This window comes from Epinephelus lanceolatus, chromosome 11 (genome assembly GCF_041903045.1).
Source record: "Epinephelus lanceolatus isolate andai-2023 chromosome 11, ASM4190304v1, whole genome shotgun sequence".
Taxonomy (NCBI): Eukaryota; Metazoa; Chordata; class Actinopteri; order Perciformes; family Serranidae; genus Epinephelus; species Epinephelus lanceolatus.
In genome coordinates, this window is record NC_135744.1 from 9,674,647 (window position 1) to 9,693,745 (window position 19,099).

Genomic DNA, 19,099 nt, shown 5'->3' on the forward strand with positions numbered 1-19,099 from the left:
GAGCTGCTGGGTTGTTGTGTTTCAAGAATCTTCCATATTTGTTAGAACATTTACATTAAATGTTACAGATAACAGACTATTCCAAGACAGCTTTCTTAGTGCATCGTCCGTATGATTTATTGATGCAGGGATGTAGTAGCACTGCTGGGAGAGAAAAAATATGATGCACCCCAGATCTCAAATAATCATTATTAAGATCAAAGACCAAGAGATGCATCTGTGAAGTGAGGAAAGTGTGACTGGTTGAGATGATGAGGAGATGAACAGGTTTCTGGAAACATTTTTGAAGGCTGCTAACGGTATTAAGAACACAGTGCTGATAGCACTTACCTAAGCTCTAAAAGCATTTCTCAATATCTGGTGTGTATATACTAAAAGGCTGATGGTTCGAATGATTTCTAGCATGGATTTGTTTGCCAGAAAAGTGGTTGAATGGTAGAAAGCACAGAGCCGTGGTATTGATCTGGGCTGACTCGTGCGGCAGCGGAAGGCCTGTTCTGCTGTATCAGTGCTTTCCTGACTTTTACGAGAGGCGTTCATGTGTGGGGGTGGGTGGGGGGAGAAGAAGTGTGATTGCGTGTGCGCCGTAAGGAGTTATCTTTCTGTTGTGGATCGGTGGTAAGTAGCCATTAGTAAACTGATCTTTGGAAGAGGAAATTTAATGGTCTCCTAACTGTATTTACAAGCCATTGAATTTGATAAAGGGTGTGATGTTGAATGATTTATTATATACCGCCCTGCTCCTCTTCAAGCTATCAAATTCAGGATTGCATCAGTATTTTCATTCATTCATTCGTTTACTCTTTCATCAAATCTCATCAGTATCTAACAGTGAAAGCAGATCTAATGATATAGCCTATTCGAATGCTGGCAAAGTAGTGACTGTCACAAACTGTATTTTCAAAGCTCTGTTTAGTTCTTTGTGTTAGCCTTATTTAGATCTTCTTGGGGTTCCTTTTTTAGTTAAACTGCAGAAATATTGTCTAGCTTTCCACTCGCTTAAACATCAAAAGCCAGGGAAAAGGAAAATATTAAAATATGGAGATAGGAAGTAGCTCACTGGGGCTACTGATTAGTGTACCAATCATTGTCATCAGAATTAATTTGGCAGTGGAAGATTTAGAAAATGTGACTTTTGTCTGACTAATAATGATAACAGCAATAATAATACTTTTTCTCAACCTCTGTTACACCCTATAACCCTGTTTTATAATGTTTACTTTAACATCCAGTACATACTGCAGTATATACATATATATATATATATATATATATATATGTCTCAATACAGAGTCTACAAGTATCCAAGTAAATGTTCTGAGTATGATTGTTAAAGTGACATTATACATATGGAACTTGTACATTGTTATTTTTCCGGTACATACTGTATGCCACCTCCATCTGGAGCTCTTGAAAAGATGGACAACAATGAATAGAAATGCACAGTTCTGAACATTCTGTACCTTGGATCTATACCTGCTGTTTCATTTTCTTAGATGAGGGATACAGAGTTTTTTATGCATCTGCACTGTCAACAAGGCAGGATCCTTAAAGATACCGTCGGTAACATTTATGAAAATAAATTTCTGTCATGTTTGCTGAAACTGTTAATATATCCACACAGTAGTACATGAGATCGATAATCTGTGAAAAAAAAAAATCATGTTCCTCTGAAAACAAGTAATCAGAGCAGAGAAGTCTCTCAACGCAGCTGTCAATCATATCAACCAGTGCGCTGATCAAATATGAATCAAACTTCTGAGACTGAATTGCCTGCTCCTCTCCTCACATGTTTTTAGAAACATGCTTTTTTAAATTTCTCATTTTACAGTTAAAAATAACTTGTAAAATGAGGAAGCTTGCTCTGGCCGGTGGGCGGTGATTCATTTTGGCTTGATTGTTTTCAACATGGTGGCTGGATCACAGCCTTTCTCATATTACGGCTAAACAGTACACTCAAAATATGTCTCTGAATACACTGGAGATGAGAAATAGGTAATGCAGTAACAGAATCTTGATTAGTATTTAATCAGCACTACTAGTTTGACAATTTGACTGCAGTTCACAAGCAGTGATATGACATGATTGACAGCTGTGTTAGAGACTCCTCAGCTCTGATTGGTTGTTTTCATTCAGTTGCGGTGGATTCTTGCAAATGCCATTAGGCGCACTACACTTTTTATTTTATTTTTTTTTACAGATTATCCGTGTCATGTGCTACTGTCAGGATATGGTGACAGTTTCAGCAAATATGACAAAAGTTAATTTTTATAAAAGTTACCAACTACAGCTTTAAAAAATATATTTGGTAGTGTAGACACACATTAATTGAAGCACAGGTTCTTGAGCAGTGCATCCTCTCATTCATTATTTAAAGCATGCACATAGATTTTAATCATTCTTTACATATACAGGATAGTATCATATGGCATATTTAATCACATGCCCCATATTTAGGTATTTAAATATTGTGGTGTAGTATGGGATGTTTAATAGTGTTTGTATTTTCTGTCTCAATTTGTTCAATTTCCGCTGCTGCTAATTTGCACACTCTCATTATTGAAGTCTGTAACTTCACTCTTTTCATATATTTCTACCTTATATAATCTGCGGAATAATAACAGTGCAAAAGACTGTTTAATATTTAAGAGTGTTTAATATTTAATACTAGTTTCTGACTTTTGAAGAGTGAACTTTATAAGGCCAGCACATTTTAGATGGTAGCCTTAAAACGTTGAGTTTTGAGCTGTAACTGTTACCATACAACTTCGTGGATGTCTCCTTGGAACCATCAAACAAAATGAAAAGTGTAGCCTGAAAAATAGTTTCCTTGTTTTGAGGATATTTATTTGTTGTCTCTCTGTTTTTCAGCATCCCCATCGGCGAGTGACCTTCTCCACCACCAACCCCGTGCAGGACCTGCAGGACGCCTCTCAGCACAGCTACTATGACAGCGGCTTGGAGGAATCGGAGACTCCCAGCAGCAAGTCATCGTCTGGTCCTCGCATTGGACCCCTGACCCTGCCTGAGGACCACTATGAGAGAACCACTCCAGATGGCAGCATTGGAGAGACCGAGCACCCTGAAAACGGTACGCTGACAATCCCCCCTCCATTCTGTTGTGTTCTCTATGAATATGTATTTAAATGTAAATGACTCTAATGGGCTCTTTTTGTGTGTGCGGTGTTGTTTGGCGATGGAGACATTTGTGGGAGATTTGTTTGTGCTCTGTGGCCGTTTTGGAGTGGAAATGTTGTGGCACCCATGACGTTGACTCGCTGTGTTTGTCGATGACTGTGTGAAATGTTATTGGTTTTTAAGCAGATCTGTGCTCGTGCAGGAGTGGGTGTGTGCCCATATGTGTGTGCGTGGGATCAGGGCTGGAGTTAGCAGTGTCTCCATCCTCCTCATCAGCAGGTCCTCTGTCAGACATCCTTAATGACCCTCTCTCACAAGTGTGCTAATTAAAAAGCCCAACTAATGGAGCATTCGCCCTCTAAATAAATCTGAACCATGACATCTGTGCAGAAAACACTGTGTTTACTCTAAGCATTTCCTTGCCGCTAGCTGGACCAGAGTTACACTGCAGCTTAGGTGTGCAGGAGCAATAATTTGTAGACACACTCATCAATCCACAGGCTGAACAGTGATGGTCTCAGCATCGGTCCATATTAAAAGAAAATATAGCCAAAGCTGTAACTGCTATTCTGTGGACTGTGTATCATAATAATAATTTTGCCGCCTTAAGATGCCAAACATAATCCATTACCTGTCTTGTAACACACTATGATAAGTGATTCCCATGGTGCATTTCCAGTCATTATAGTATTTTGCATTGCACCGCTCTCAGGATTAGACATTTTTACATGGTGATAGTCTGTTCACCAAGAACGTCTCACCCCTCTACTTATATTTGTATATCATTAGAGTGTTGCATTAATATATGGTTTTATCTCAAGAGCATGTGTGGCTTTGCTTTTTAGGCATATGGAAGCGTTTATTGCCCCGTACAAAATGGGGCACGCATCAGCAAGGACTTGATAGAGTTGTTGATGAGCATTGACAGACACTTTGTCACAGTGTCAGTGAAAAGACACAGATGTACCTTCTGTCAGTGGGGCTGCACATACTGAGTGCAGAGTGATTTCTGTTGTTTCTTTTCTTTTTTTTTTTTTTTTTTAAGTGAGGAAAAGAAACTATTTCAATCTCAGACGCTTTCAGTTGCAAAACGTTGCAGGATCAAAGGCTAAAATGTGTCACCGTCACACCAAAGCAGCAGATAACACAGTTCTATTATTAGTATAGTAGCTTGCATTGACTCTTTACTAGACAATTGTGTTGGATCTCATTAGCTAGCTTATTCATCTGCATTGCAAATGTTGATTGTTTATTTATTTATGTCAATTAATGACACCATTATTCAAGGAGAGGTATTGTAGGAGAGGATAAGTCCTGCCAATACTGCAGTTCCCTCTGGCTCTACAGAGGTCAGAGATTGCTTAACATCCCGTTTAATAGATAGATTTAGTCAGCCTATATACAGGCAGGCTGTTTACAGCCCACGGGCCAACAGTTGACTATTTCTGTTCGCTCTTTGCACTTAGGATGTGTAATATATGCATTTTCTTTTTCTTTTTTTCTATTGTTGTAGCTGATTATTGCATTTCTCCCATCTGCAACAAACAGGTTTTGTCAGACAGGGCGCTCTTTGTTGTCAGCAGCAGGAGAGCAAGATTGTGAGTGGAGATGGAGCAGTTAAAGAATGAAAAGATGGCACAAGATGGGGGAGATGTTAGATTGTGACAGGGAGCGGGGACTAAGAGTCTCTGACAAGGAAGCAAAGCCCATAGGATGAGCACATAGGACAGGGAGATGCAAGGATGAACTGCTAACCAAGGATAGACCTAATTAAAATGTGATTCCCACTTCAGGGAGATAACAAAGAGCCCACATAAAATGAAGGATTAGACAGAAAAATCAAAGGAGACAGAGGAATTCCTCCCCAGCTCCACCTGAATAGTGACGTGAAAATCTTTTTTAAAGCATCTGAGTGACAGAGTGACAGGTTGTACTGGTGCAGAGCTTTATTCATTGCGGTAGAGATGACTGACAGGCAAAAAATGGGGAGGTGAGCATGATGTGTCACTCCATTTAAGTTGGATAAAACGCAATATATGAACCCCAGACTGTCAGCCTTTGCATCACTGGGCCCCGGAAATATCGACACGGATGTGTGTTTTGTTATACAAGTTGAACTCTGACAGTGGTGAATCTACATTGTGAGAGAGTGTCAGCGGCCTACAGTGGAGAATGATGTAGTTCATGATGTTTTTTAGATCCACTTTAGAAATTATGGTGTCAGTCAGACCTTTACTGTGTGTGACTGGAATAAGCCTGAGCTTGGAGGGCATTCCACTGTGATTGCATCCCAGTCCAAGGAATTTCTTAATTGAAGATATATTAATATACGGGATATTAATGCCAGAGTTCAGTTCTTAGCAAATGATAAATTATTGTTATAAGTTTATTTATATTAGCTGATAAATTTTATGTTGTTGACATAGATTGTATGAAATAATGGACCTAGCCACCGTGACGTCACCCACTGGTATAGGGAATCTTGTTTTGAAGCCTCGACTTCAGCATATCGGTTGTCGCCATTTTGGAGCAAGATTTACAAATATTTTGATGATAGGGTGGAGCTAACCCCAAACGCTAGCTGCTAGTATGGTTAGCAGGGTGGATTTACAGCTATGGTTAACTATGATAGTGCTGTTGCTAGCCAAAAAACAGGTTTAAAACCATTAAAACAAAACACAACATAACTAAATGGAAAATTCTGATTAATTAGAGGGTTTTTCAGGACAACCAAAGAAGGTACTTTTTTTACACATTGATACAGCGACTTCTACAGCTATGCCGATACTCTGTGAATCTGGCATTTCACCATGGTAACAATTACTTAACCAACATTGTTGGGGAGGTAGCAACTTGTCAAGGAATGGCACCCACCTGTCACTTAAAGCGACCATGCCCTTAATTTTGTGTAACTTTAAGCCTTAATAACATTTAAATGAGTAAGTTATACGAAAATCCATCCCCCATGTAGTTGTCATGAATGGGAAAGTTAGCTATAGAGACCTAAACTGTTTTTTGTACCAGGCTGTTAAAATTTATTTGTGCTGTAAAGTTAACATGGGGGTCTGTGGGGATTGACTCGTTCTTGGAGCCGGACTCAAGTGGCCATTAGAGGAACTGCAGTTTTTGGCACATCTCATTGGCTTCATTTTTCAGCCCTAGACGTTGCAGCTTGGTTGCTGATCTATTTTTGCTGCCTTTTTAAGATTTTTGCAGACTAAAGTAACATGACCTTGGTTTACTGAACTTGGTGGCTGAGATGAAGGAGAGTGTGTGGTCTGTAACAGTGTCTGGTTCACTAAAGTAGACATCACCATATTCTCTTCTGGTTCTTGGCTTTCAAATTAAGAGTGGATTCAAACTACAGTAATAAAATTCCTGATATATGACATTTATGCTGCCTGATCTGCAGCAGTTAATTTCTTGGGTTCCTTTTTTCGTATGCCTGAGCAGCTGCTCCCCTCTCCTATGATTTTTTTTCTAATTCTTGTCTCCAGGCTGTGTTAGAGTGCACTCCATTTCAGTTTCCCCATGTGTATTTTCCACTCTTATGTTCACACGTGTGGCGTGCACATTGCTCAACTATTTGTTAATCTCATCAGAAATGTTTATCCATCGGTTACACATGGCGTGCGTGCATGTGTGTGCACCTGCATGCATGCGTGTATTTGTTTGCATTGGAGGGTGTTGCATCACACCCTGAATCTCTAAATCACTTTGATTACAGTGCTGTTAAATTAAATTAAATTGATTGCTTCAGACAGCATGAAAACTGCTTATCTTGTGTGTCTGGTTGCTGTCGAGATGCATGATTTGTCATCCACATTGAAGTCAGAGGAAGACCGAGGACTGGTCTCTGTCTTTCACATCTGTCCATCCATCTATCTCAGCTGCTGCTGATCAGATTTTGATTAGTGGTATAATCAAAGTGATTCACAGTATTTATTACTGATTGGTTCACAGGGAGAATGCATCATTTTAATGGTTATGCCATTCTCATTACATGTATTACAAATCCCAAATATCAAAAACTCTGAAATGTATAAAATAAGTTACTCAGTATTTCATTACAGTAATTTAGCTGACACTGTTGACATCTTTAACCCTTGAATTAACTTAGTATGATTTTGTTTCATTAGTTAATTTATTCCATCAACTATGTTTTAATAGAAATATAGAAAACTGACAGATTTTTAAAAAATAATTACAGTTAGTCTACATTAACCCAATAAATTGTGCATATTTTAAGCCCTAGTACACCAGGATTCACAACACATCACTGAAATCATCCTATTAACCTGTTGCCCATGAGCCCTGGGCATGAGTCCTACGGGGACCTGTGTTATGCCTCTTCTCTCTTCTTCGGACACAAGTTTGACCGGCAGTCCCATCGTGTCCAGTCCAACCTAGACAATAATCACTCTTCTGGGGATCAGTGGTTAGGCATCTTGGCTGTGATATGAGGGCTACCATCAATAGGACACAGGTGGATTGAAGACTGGTACCAGTGCATGCACACACCACACACACACACACACACACACACACACAGACACACACACACACACACACACACACAAACTCAATTGACCACAGATGGAGGAATTTTGATGTGGCCGGTTGCCCAGCGTGAGGTCTCCCTGTGTCTTCCTCTGTGCGGACTCTCTGCCATATGGGCTATTGAGAAGGGTGAGATAAAATGGAATAAATGGCATTTGCATGATAATGAGGTTCTTTAGTAATGCTGTCTGATTTTTCCTGCCTTAGATCTCTCTGATGATGCATGTAGCGTCGTATATTTGTTCTTTTTGAACTCCTGTCAGGGATTTTCCTCTGCTTTCAATGCTTGCCATATCAGTATCATACAGGGTACCACAGTTTCAGCCATCACATCTTTAAGATCACAAGTTCCCTTTGAATATCTGGTTGGTGGCTTGTTTGTGTATAAAGCACAAGGAACATTTAAACAAATAAAGATGTGGAGAAAGATGCTGTGCAGACAGAGGCAGATCGTCTGCCTGATGGGGCTTGTTTGTCCCATGAGTGCCAGCTTGGGCCCCTGCCCGGGTGCCAGTATAGCGTGCTGATGCAGGGGTGTGGGTTTTCTCAGACAGATGTCATTGTGCCTTGTTAGAGTCCCTGCCTGTTAGTACTATTGAGCGGAGAAGACTATGCCAGCCTGAACCAGCACAGTGGCCTATGCCAGCCACCACTGGAACCGCCACCACCGGAGCAGGGACAGGTCATGGGACTGGCAGTTTTGTGGAAGCTTCAGTCGGGGGGAAAAAAGTCCTTACAAGTGGTCCCCTGAGGCAAGTTGTCATGAGTAATACGCTCATAATCCCGAGCTCATTCTAGCACGCGCATTATGCTCTGCTCACATCAGCTGCTGCTGTTTGTTACCCCCCAATTGTTTGTTATTTCATTTTGGTGCAAATAGGTCACTGGAAGAGCCGAACTGGAGCAGAATTAAACTCTGTAACCTGGATTAGGCTTTGACACCACTGACAATGGTTAACTATAGCCCTTTTACAAATGACTTTATGGGAGAATGAAGCTGAATCCAAAATGGAACTGATGATGTGTCAACACGTCACAGTTTTGAATGTGTCTAGATTTCCCTTCGCCCAATTTGAATCTGAAAATGTTCTTTCGCTTGCGTGATCACTAACAATGAGACCTACACACTCACCCCAAACTTTGGCCGCACACATTACAGTGTTTGTCAAATGACTGTGGACAGGCGGGACCTTTGAACAGGGCTATGTGAGAGGAAGGACATGGTTTCACAGCTCAGACCATTAACTGTATCAAAGTGTGTCATTAGCTTTGTATCTTTTAGAGTGAACTGACATATTATTGTTAGGCAGAGATTGCAGCCACATGTGAAATCTAGAACCAGAATAGAGGTCCCATTATTCCAATAAATCTACCCCCTTGCATTCAATTTCATATTACCTTCTTTTACACATAAAAGTGATTTCTCTGTAGTTTCATCATTGTGTTCAGCTGACTGGAAGAATTTGTGATAATAGCATGTTTTTGTCAGAACGTGAAACTTATTTGCACTGTAGTTCTTACAGTTTGAAAATGTGTTGTAAGTGGTTTTTGTGTTGTGGTATATAATTCTTTTCAGCTTTTTTGTATTTGGGTATTGGTTATATTGTAGGAAAAATGGGAGAAAGTACCGAAGAACTGAGAAAAAAAATGTTTGAATAATAAAAAGAAGAAAGCACAAAATCATTAGTGATTTTGTAGAAGATTTCTGGAACATTTTCTAGGGACAGATTCCCAGTTCCCCTCATTTTAATTGAGATCCACACAAGCTACCCAGCTCTTATCCACATGTATATACAGTAATATGGATGAAAACCAGATGAGTGTTCTGAATTATGCGCAGAAAGAAAAGTACACACATATAAGCACACATTAGGTTCCATAAATAGTGCTTTTAACACCATGCTGCCACTGAAAATGTCCGGTTTTAGCACTAAGCTTGTAAAATGAATGAGTGAGCCAGTATGCCTAAGCCAGTATCCCTAAGCTTTAGATGTGCTCATGTATTACTCTAACAAAAGTGGATGGCTCTCTGTACTTAGGCAAAAATTGGATAGCACGCTGCCTGCTCTTGCCACGCCAGTGAGTCTGGGCAACAGCATGCTGAAGCAGCAGGTTTGGAGGTGGTAATGTGTGTGCAAATGCGGGCTTGAAAGTACAAGTTTATAAAGACACATGGAGAAAAATTTCTTAATTAGACTGGTGTAGCTGGTAGCTATAAGAGACGCTCCTTTTAGCTGAGTGTCCACTGGCAGGTCCATGGGACCCGGAGTTGAAACTTTAAGGATAATTATAGAGGCAGAAATAGAAAGTGGTGGTAGAGCTCTGTTGCTCTCAGTGGGTCTTACCCAGTCTCACCCCAGATGTGATTCGTAGAGCAGGTAGAGCACTGTGCATTGGGGAGGGGATGTTGGCTAGGGGCCAGATCCACTTCAACCTCAGTTGGTCGGGCAGCTCAAGCCGGCATCAGAGAAAGGCCCTGGGGGTCATCTCTCCATCATAGTGTGATGGGGACCGAGAGCCACTGAACCTCCCTCTAACTAGTGTTCTGCCCTTCAATGATGGATGGCACTTGAGGGACTGGAATTGTACTGTATGGGTCTGACATGCATTTCCTTATTTCCAGTGAGTTACAGAGGAATGGAGCCGCTCTTGCTTTAAGGCTTTCTCACAGTCAGTTGAGGATATCTCAAACTTCACTGCCGTTCAAGGCCCTTACAAACCCAATGAGGACGGCATCCAGTGAAACAGAAAAAAATCCCCTCTACCCTAAATGGCAGTACGGTTTTTTTTCCACAAATGGAAATATCCTCCTGGTGAAAGGATCAATTCTTAATTTGCAGTTTTGTGTTAACATGGTATATCATGCCGTCAATATTCTACATGCCTCAAGCTAAATAGAAATTACTTAGATTTGTCTTGCTCAACCTTGTAGCCAAGAATGTTACAGTGTAACACATTTATTATGACAGACCTAACATTTCACTGCCTTATTACTAGTGTTGTGCAGGTTACTAGTTACTTTTCTTAAAAGTAATTGAGCCTATTATTACATATTAAAGTAATACTCATTAGGGAAAATAACATTTGCAATTCTTTTAAATATCTGCATCAATCCCTTATTAATGCACACATAGCTACTGTATTATTTTAGTATTGTTGTGGCACAGCGTGGAACAAGACAACTGCCAACTTTTTAAGGCTGGAAAGTAGGAAACATACATCTTCCCAAATTTTCAACTGTTCAGATATTTGTTCATTTGTTTGGTTGGTATTTGGTTTTTTGGTAGTCAGACATTTTACTTAAATGATTTATTTGTGACAACCACCACAATATAAACACTGACCGTCAGTTTGGAGAGTTTACACACACACGGTGACACTGGTAACTGTTAGCATCACACAGCTAAAGTTAACTAATGGTCATTAACGAGTTAAATGAATCGTGCCATTTCCGTGTCGAGAGCATCATATTTTGATGTTTAGGTCCACTGACAGATATTTGACGAGTAGGGATGAGAAGGCGTTGGTTTGGCAGGAGGAGAAGAACTCCAGAGACGGTCTTACAGTGCTGTGATTATCCTGTGTAATGCATGCATGTAATGCTGTGTCATGTTCAGCCTCCTATCTATGCTTGTATCTATTATCACTATGTGCCATGGCTCTAGTGTTTGTTTCCTGTTTCTTTTTTTTTTACTCACTCCTTTTGTTGTTTTCAACTTCATTTCCTGCCTTTGTGTGCCTGTCTGCCACGCCCTGATTAGTTTCACCTGTCCTTCATTAGCCTTGCTGTGACCTGTCCTCCGTTCACAACCTCCTTCCCTTGTGTATAGTGTGTGTGTGTGTTTATCCTGTTTCACTGTCATGTCACCTGCTTTTGTTCCATGAGTCCAGCTTTCAGCCCATCGTTCACTATCTTCAAGTGTTTTTGTGTTCTTGGAGATTTTTGGATGTACTTTTGCTTCCTGCCTGTTTATGGACTCCCTGTTGTACTCTGTTAAATCTTTGAACTCATTCTGCCGCCTCCTCATCTGTTTTATCTGTGTTTGGGTCCTTCCCCTGCTAACTGCTCTCAAACATGACACTGTGATGAAAATCAGCTTGGATTAGCTTTGTAGAAGGGTGTTGTTTTGCTCAGTATTTTATAAAATTAAAATTACTACTCTTTGATGTGGATAAAGTTCTCATATCTGCACATAGACTAAAACTCACCAGTATATTTTTGTCCTTGATGTCGAGAAGAGAAAAATAATGTCCATATTTACAGGACAGCGAGCTGAAATAGTTTGAACTGTCAACCACTGTGTGCAGTGACTGCTAATTGATTGATTTACGCCATGTATTGTGTGACCATAAGGTCGGGTGTTGTTAGATGATAACCTGGAAGGCAAACCCGGTGTTTATCTGCTGTAACAAAAGACAAATGTAATGAGTTATGAGCGCATTTAAATCTCACTAGTTGTAATTTTGTTATTTAATTGTAAAACAAAATTAGTTACATAACTGCCAAAAGTAGTGGAATTGCATTAACATGTTACTTTGTTACTCCCAACTCTGCCCATCACACAAAACCATTCGAATGTTTTTAATAGATGTTCCGGCTTTCAAAACTCACTTTAAAACTCACTTTCTGTGTTGTGCTATCCCTAAAGAGCCCTTGTTCTCAAGCCCATAGTAGAGTCATTCTGACAGAGTTTTGCATGATGATGTATCCTGTTTTCATCATTCCCAGAAGCACACTTGACTTCACTGTAAAATTCTGACAGATTTTGGTTAGATCCAAACAACCGAGACATGTAGATCTTCCTGCAATTCCTTGGTCACCTCCAAAGGTCTGTTTTATTTTAAGCAATTATACAATTTTGTTCTCTTTCCCTTTGGCTAACCTCTCAGATGGCCATGTTGCAAGGTCCCAACACTTGTCACTCATCTTGATGAGCTGTCTACTTTGAAACTGTATCTAGCCTGGAGACGAGGTACCCATCAAACACGCAGCTACCACAGGCACTGAAAAACAGATGGCGAGTTCAGCCACTTTAATAAAAAAAAGCGACAGCGATGTTTACTCTTGTTGTGCATTTGCTGTATGTCTTTTTTTCTCCTTCCCTTCCTTTTCCGCTTTATTGTTGTTATTACTGTGGCTCACTTGCACTTGATAGCCCCAATCTGGCTCACCACAAGTAACATTCATATGACACAAAGGCATAGTGGATGTGTCCAGTGTTATTAAAAAAATCTTTGAAAAGTCTCCACATTGCAGCCAAACATGGAGATATTGAACATCCAGGGTCACAGACACACCCAGACTACTGCACTGTGTACATGACCCAATTTACCCATCGGTTCATTAAATTTTCATTTTATTGTCTCATAATGTAGTGAATGTCCTGTCCATTTATGTTATTTTAATGTGGTAAAACATTTATATTGCTGCTTTAATGCCCCTTTAATACACAAGACAGCACTAAAGTGCAGGTGTGGTCTTCATTCAATTAACCAAAAATTCAGCCTCGCAGATATGCCCAAGTGTTCCTGTCTCTCTGCCACATTTACTCCCATATCTGAGCAAATATTAGGCCAACTGTGTTACTGTGATAGATTATTGTTTTTGTTGTAGGGGTTCAAGAACATCAAAGGACATGATCATTGACCCATCTTCACCATGCCGAAGCTTGTAAAAGTCAATCAAACACAAGCAGCTGAAGGCAATGGATCAGTGAGGAACAACACTGGAGGGTGGAATCACGCTGGCTTTTAAAGCCGATATGATGACCCCCTGCTGCCTTCTGTGTTTTGGGCTTCTCTTTAAGTCCATATTTAAAGGCAGACATTTCTAGTTTCCTTTAATGATTATATATTCAATCATAATTCCATGTGATTTCCCCCCCCCCTTGCATCAATCAAAGCCTTGTCAAAACAGCTATCGGCAGCAGAGGGTACAGACGAGCAGAGCAGCATTGGGACATTGCTGCTGTTCTTTTCCTTTTGCTTCTGCAACACAAAAGGCAATTTTCACATTTCATCATGTTATAAATTTGAATGGTCCTGCTCCAAAGACATAGTTGAATTGTTCATTGTGGGAACGGAGTTTTCCATCTGACTGCGTTAGTATTTTGACTTTCTCAGAGAATTGTCAGTCATGCAGCAACCCACTATCTATAGTAAATAGTCAAATAAAGCTTTGCCTCTCCAGGGTTGTTATTTAGCCACCGCATGGACTGCTTACATTTTAAAGATCGGATTTTGTGAGATTACGTTGGTGTTTGTCCATACTTCCCATTAAAATGATGTGCCTGCTGTGACTGCCGTAATAATAAACACAGATTTAAATAATACGGTTATCTCTTTACATCACGTCTGCTGATACATGCATTTTAACTGGAATGCATCCAGACAACATAGTGCTCTGATAGAAACCTGAGCCTGACCACTTGGTTTCTGGTTTGGGGATATGATGTATGATCAAATGATAAAAGTCGGCCTGGAACAACCATGGCCATAGGCAAGGCTATGTAGCCCACAAGGCATTGAAAAAATATCTCTACTGAGTAAAAACTCAGTTCTTTTTTCTTCATTTTTATTTTCTCTTAGCAGCTCATGTTAGCTCTCCCTGGTTAGCCATGTCTCACATTGCAGACTGTGGAAATCAAAGGCAGAATTAGCAGAGAGATAACATCTTGATCGAAAGGGGAAGGAAAACAACAAATGGATCATGGAAGACATCCCTTTTTACATGTCAATAAGATCAATGGGTGAAAGATAGTGAGCATGAAAGTGGTGCACAGGAATTAACTCCAGGGGAAAATCCTGTGAGGAAAATAATTCCTCCTTTGATAATCAGAGCTGTAGATCACATATAAGGAAGACTTTGACTTTCTTATTGCTGAAAGGAAATTTGCAGATGAGTTGCACCCACATTATGTGGTTTGATTTGAACAGAGAAACAGTTGAATCCAGTCAAAGTATCGGCTCCACCGTATATTGGGACATTTTTCACCTCTCTCCTGGTCTGCATATAAAAGAAGAAGCATTTTCTACTGAAATCAAGAAAGTGAATTTGTAATGGGTTAAATGGAGGCTCTTAGAGACAGGTTAGTATGTGGGCGGCAAACAAAGCTAAAAGCACAACAGTAACATATTGCGACCCGAGAAGCAAAGCCCATTACAGTTAAGTGTTTCTAGGAAAATTTAGTTCAAGGAAATAAACAGCTTAAATGCAACAGACGTTTTACCAGCAAGACAGAATGTTTCCTTTTCTGCTGTCACAAAATAAAACATCTCCTACCTGCTAGTAAGAGGCCATGGACCACTGCCACCGTGGTAGAAAGGGCCTTAGAGTGCAAATGTGAAAGCCTAAAGCAGGAAGAAAGCTTCAAAGGCAGGGACCAAGAAAGAGACATTCAGACATGAAGGAGAAAGAACGTTTGCGTGTGAGACAGGAATAGACAAGTGACTCTTCAAGTAAATGTCACACAGTAATCAGAGAGGGGTTGGGCGATAAAACAGTCTGTCTAATTATCCTGACAATGGTTTTCATTAAATCATTAAATCAGTCATAAACTTCACCAAAGACATATTTTAGGATGTTTTTTTTTTTTCTGAGCTCCACCTTCACTTCCAACCTCAGCACTGTCACTGATTATTAAGCCAAATAAAGTTCTGCATTTAAAAAAAAATAAATAAATAAAAAAAAAAAATCAGCAGCTGATCTGCACCAGAAACAGACTCCAGCTGCTTGTCGACGTCCACTCACAGCAGAACTAAGCAAAATTGAGTCAATCAAGTTGTTGGACAGGAAATGTATTCCTCACATTTTTTTTTAACAAAGTTTGGGTAAGCTTCTTTGACCTGTGCAGACTTTGTAATGGAGTTACACCTCGTGGCACAAAAAAAGTCAAAAAAAAAAAAAAAAAAATCATCAGCCTATTGAGTGTCCAGTCACAACCCCACACTGCAGGGATTTAGTCTACATTTCTCTGAGCTTTTCTAATTAAATTGCACAGAAAATGAATGGGAAATGTGCGGCTTCCTGTTTCAGGAGTGAGAGAAACGGGGAGGAGGAGGAGCAGAGTGGGCCTAAATGTAATCATGCAAGCAGTTTATCACATAAATATATGATTAGATCATAAACTTCTTTGAGCTTTTCCAAAAATAAATTTCCCAATAAACCTATGACAGCTAAAATGTCTGTAATTTTCTTTATTATTCAATCTTACATGCTGCCATAGTGTAACCTTACAAATGATTATTACATTTTCATACACCTAATGATTAATACTATCCACGTATATTATGTTCAGTTGTATCACATTACACTGAACACATGTATAAAGTGTGTCTGTATTTTAATCCTAATCAGCATCCCCACATCAACTGTGGCACAGCCTGCAATAAAGATTTAAATGAGCAGCATTAATAAAATACCTGTATTGGCCTAAAGAACAAATGCAAATTTCTAAATTTAGGCACTGATGTCGAACTAATGCCTTTCAAACTCGACATGCACATTCTACTCCCCCTGAAGCCCTCTCTGCATGAATATGAGATTGAATACAGCGTATAGAGTACTGCTGTTTATTATCCAAGCTGACTGCACTAATAAAAGATTTAGGCAAAACCATGTAGGCATCTTCTCAGGGCAACGTTAACTTGAGTAACAGTAGGTCTTCAGTCAAGATGTACTGTACTGGAGGTTGCGTAATGTCTTAATGCAAATGAATGGGGATATTATCTGGAGACGTGCTGTGTATTTATTTGTTGTAACCTTACAGTCCCACTCACTGACATGTCAAACAATATCAGTTTTGTTTCTGCAAGGCCAATCGAAGAGTACTCATGAAACTAGGAACTGGACTTATATGATAATCATGAACCTGAATCTCCTACAATTGTGATAAATAATTTGGTTTTTTTTTTTGGTTTTTTTCTTTTTGCATTGGCAGCTGCCGCAGATCAATATTGTGTTGTCAAGGTTCAGAATGCAATTTCCAGTCAGTAATTGGCCAGCAAGCCAAACATATTGTTGTGGGCAGAGGCATGAAGCTGTTCTCCACACAAGCATTTTCACAAACACCTCTGTGCAACCAACAGAGAAACCATTATATTACTTACAAAAGCAACGACATCATCATTTAGAACTGTTTCCTTCCCCCGTCCCCCACCAATGTTTTGAATCTATTTTATCTGAAGATGCCTCGTGTGTGTCACAGTTTGACAAAGCCTTAGTATTGGTTGACATATCACACCGCATATAAACTTCTCAATTGGAGGAGCCGGTGCATAGCGTGATCTGTCAGCAGGTGCTAAGGCTTTGTCAAATGCAGTGATATAAAAGGCAGTCTTCAAATAAAGGAACTGTAAGACAAAATGGTGGATGGTGAGAGAACTGACAGGAGGTGTACCATCACCCACTGAACCATCTACAGCGGCTTTTCCTGACGTGCCTCTGGCCAACATGTCCACTCATCAGCCTTTGTCAGCAAGACGCTCGTCTGCTCAGGAATCCGAGAACTCAGATGAATCTGTAAAGGAGACATGTGCCTAAAACTTCAGTGCAAATTCTTCTCCTGGTATGACTTCCTGTGGACTGGAGAATTAATTAACCCTGAAGAAACAAAAGATTTACCATTTTTATTTAGAGGCCAAACAGACAGAAGTATCCTGATGGCTGTGTAAAGTGATGCATTCATGTGTTTTTGTAATAGTTAACCCTCTGAAAACGGACCTCAAAGTGGTGTTCGTGGGGGGTTGATGTTGTCATGATCCTGTTTAAAATCGTTGTTTTTTTTGTTTGTTTGTTTGGGTTTTTTTGTTTTTTTACGTCTGGAACCTCTCGTCTACAATGGGCTTGAGATGCACTGTCGCTGAGGACTTTGTTCAGATTTCTTAGCCTGAAGCCTCCTTAAGGAATCTAGTAAAGATTTTGATTCGACGGTGGAAACCTCGTGCAACCACATGCCTTTGCTGATGAACCTTGGACATGGACCTTCTGCATGGAAGACGAGTGCTCTAGCCACTACACTAGGGAGGCCCCTAAGCCTGTTTAAAATCAATTTAATATTAAAAAAACAAACAATAATAGCTAGAGCATTCATTCTTTTTGCAACATATAGCTAATACTAATGTGTTTCGCACCATCATGTTTTCAGTGTGGGCGGCACGGTGGTGTGGTGGTTAGCACTCACAGCAAGAGGGTTGCCGGTTCGATCCCGGGTGTGGGAGCCCTTCTGTGTGGAGTCTGCATGTTCTCCCCGTGTCAGCGTGGGTTCTCTCCGGGCACTCCGGCTTCCTCCCACAGTCCAAAGACATCCAGATTGGGGACTAGGTTAATTGGTAACTCTAAATTGTCCGTAGGTGTGAATGTGAGTGTGAGTGGTTGTCTGTCTCTATGTGTCAGCCCTGCGATAGTCTGGCGACCTGTCCAGGGTGTACCCTGCCTCTCGCCCAATGTCAGCTGGGATAGGCTCCAACCCCCCGCGACCCTCAAGAGGATGAAGCGGTTAGAAGATGAATGAATGTTTTCAGTGTGCGATTATGTCTACAAGTGCTACAAGTGGTCAAAAGACAATGAAATGGCACAGTATTGTCATTGTCATGGCCGCAAGAGATCGTGGTTTACATGATGCTGTTAAAAACTTATCTACACCAAAAACTAAATTAGCTAGAGTGTTCATTTTGACTTGCAGCAGAAAGTGTAGACGTCTGTCTTTTGTGCCATCATGTTGTCCTTATGCAATGATGTCATCACGTTATGCCACAAGTGGTCCAAAAACAGTTAAAAATGCAACGGCGCCAGAGAGGCAGAGAAGCAAGTCTATTGTAATGTCTGTTGTATATTCTTTAATTTATGACATAATTTCAATACTTTTATCAATAATTATGGTTCATTGTCTTAAATAGCCATTTAGCTTTTTAGTTGTAGAGACTGTAGAGATATGGGATACCAACAAATACCAGTGTAGGCAGTGGGGAAATACTTCTACTGCAGATGAAAATACTAAAACAGCTTTCCACTCTGCTTATAAAAATAAGCATTTCTCAAAAACTAAAAAAATGTATATAGTACATAGCTAAGTAGTTGTTTTAATCACTTTTCTACATTTAGAAATCTTTTGGATCAATATGTGTTGTGTGTTAAGTTTTTTCTAATTCAATCAAAAAAAATCCAATTTTTGTAGTTTTTAAATTTATGACATATTTCAATACTTTTATCAATTTTTATGGTTATTGATTTGCATAACCTTTTAGCTTAGGCTGTACAGATTTTAGTGATATTGCGCATTTGAAAATACTGCAAGAAATGACATCACAATAAGAAAAAATACCAACATACGCACTGGCAGACTGTTTCTAGGGCAGAGTTCAAGGGTTTAAAAGAAATAAACTTTTCCAACAATGCTGTCCA

The 19,099-nt window shown here is 39.9% G+C and overlaps 1 protein-coding gene across 1 annotated transcript in view; it reads left to right on the plus strand.

The window, feature by feature from the left end:
• The window catches only part of pcdh1a (protocadherin 1a), a 115,526-nt gene that overhangs the window by 90,258 nt on the left and 6,169 nt on the right, over nt 1-19,099 (plus strand). The window contains exon 4 of the mRNA XM_033648957.2: nt 2,872-3,091. Coding sequence (XP_033504848.2) covers nt 2,872-3,091 — 220 coding nt within the window. The remainder of the gene's footprint in view (nt 1-2,871; nt 3,092-19,099) is intronic.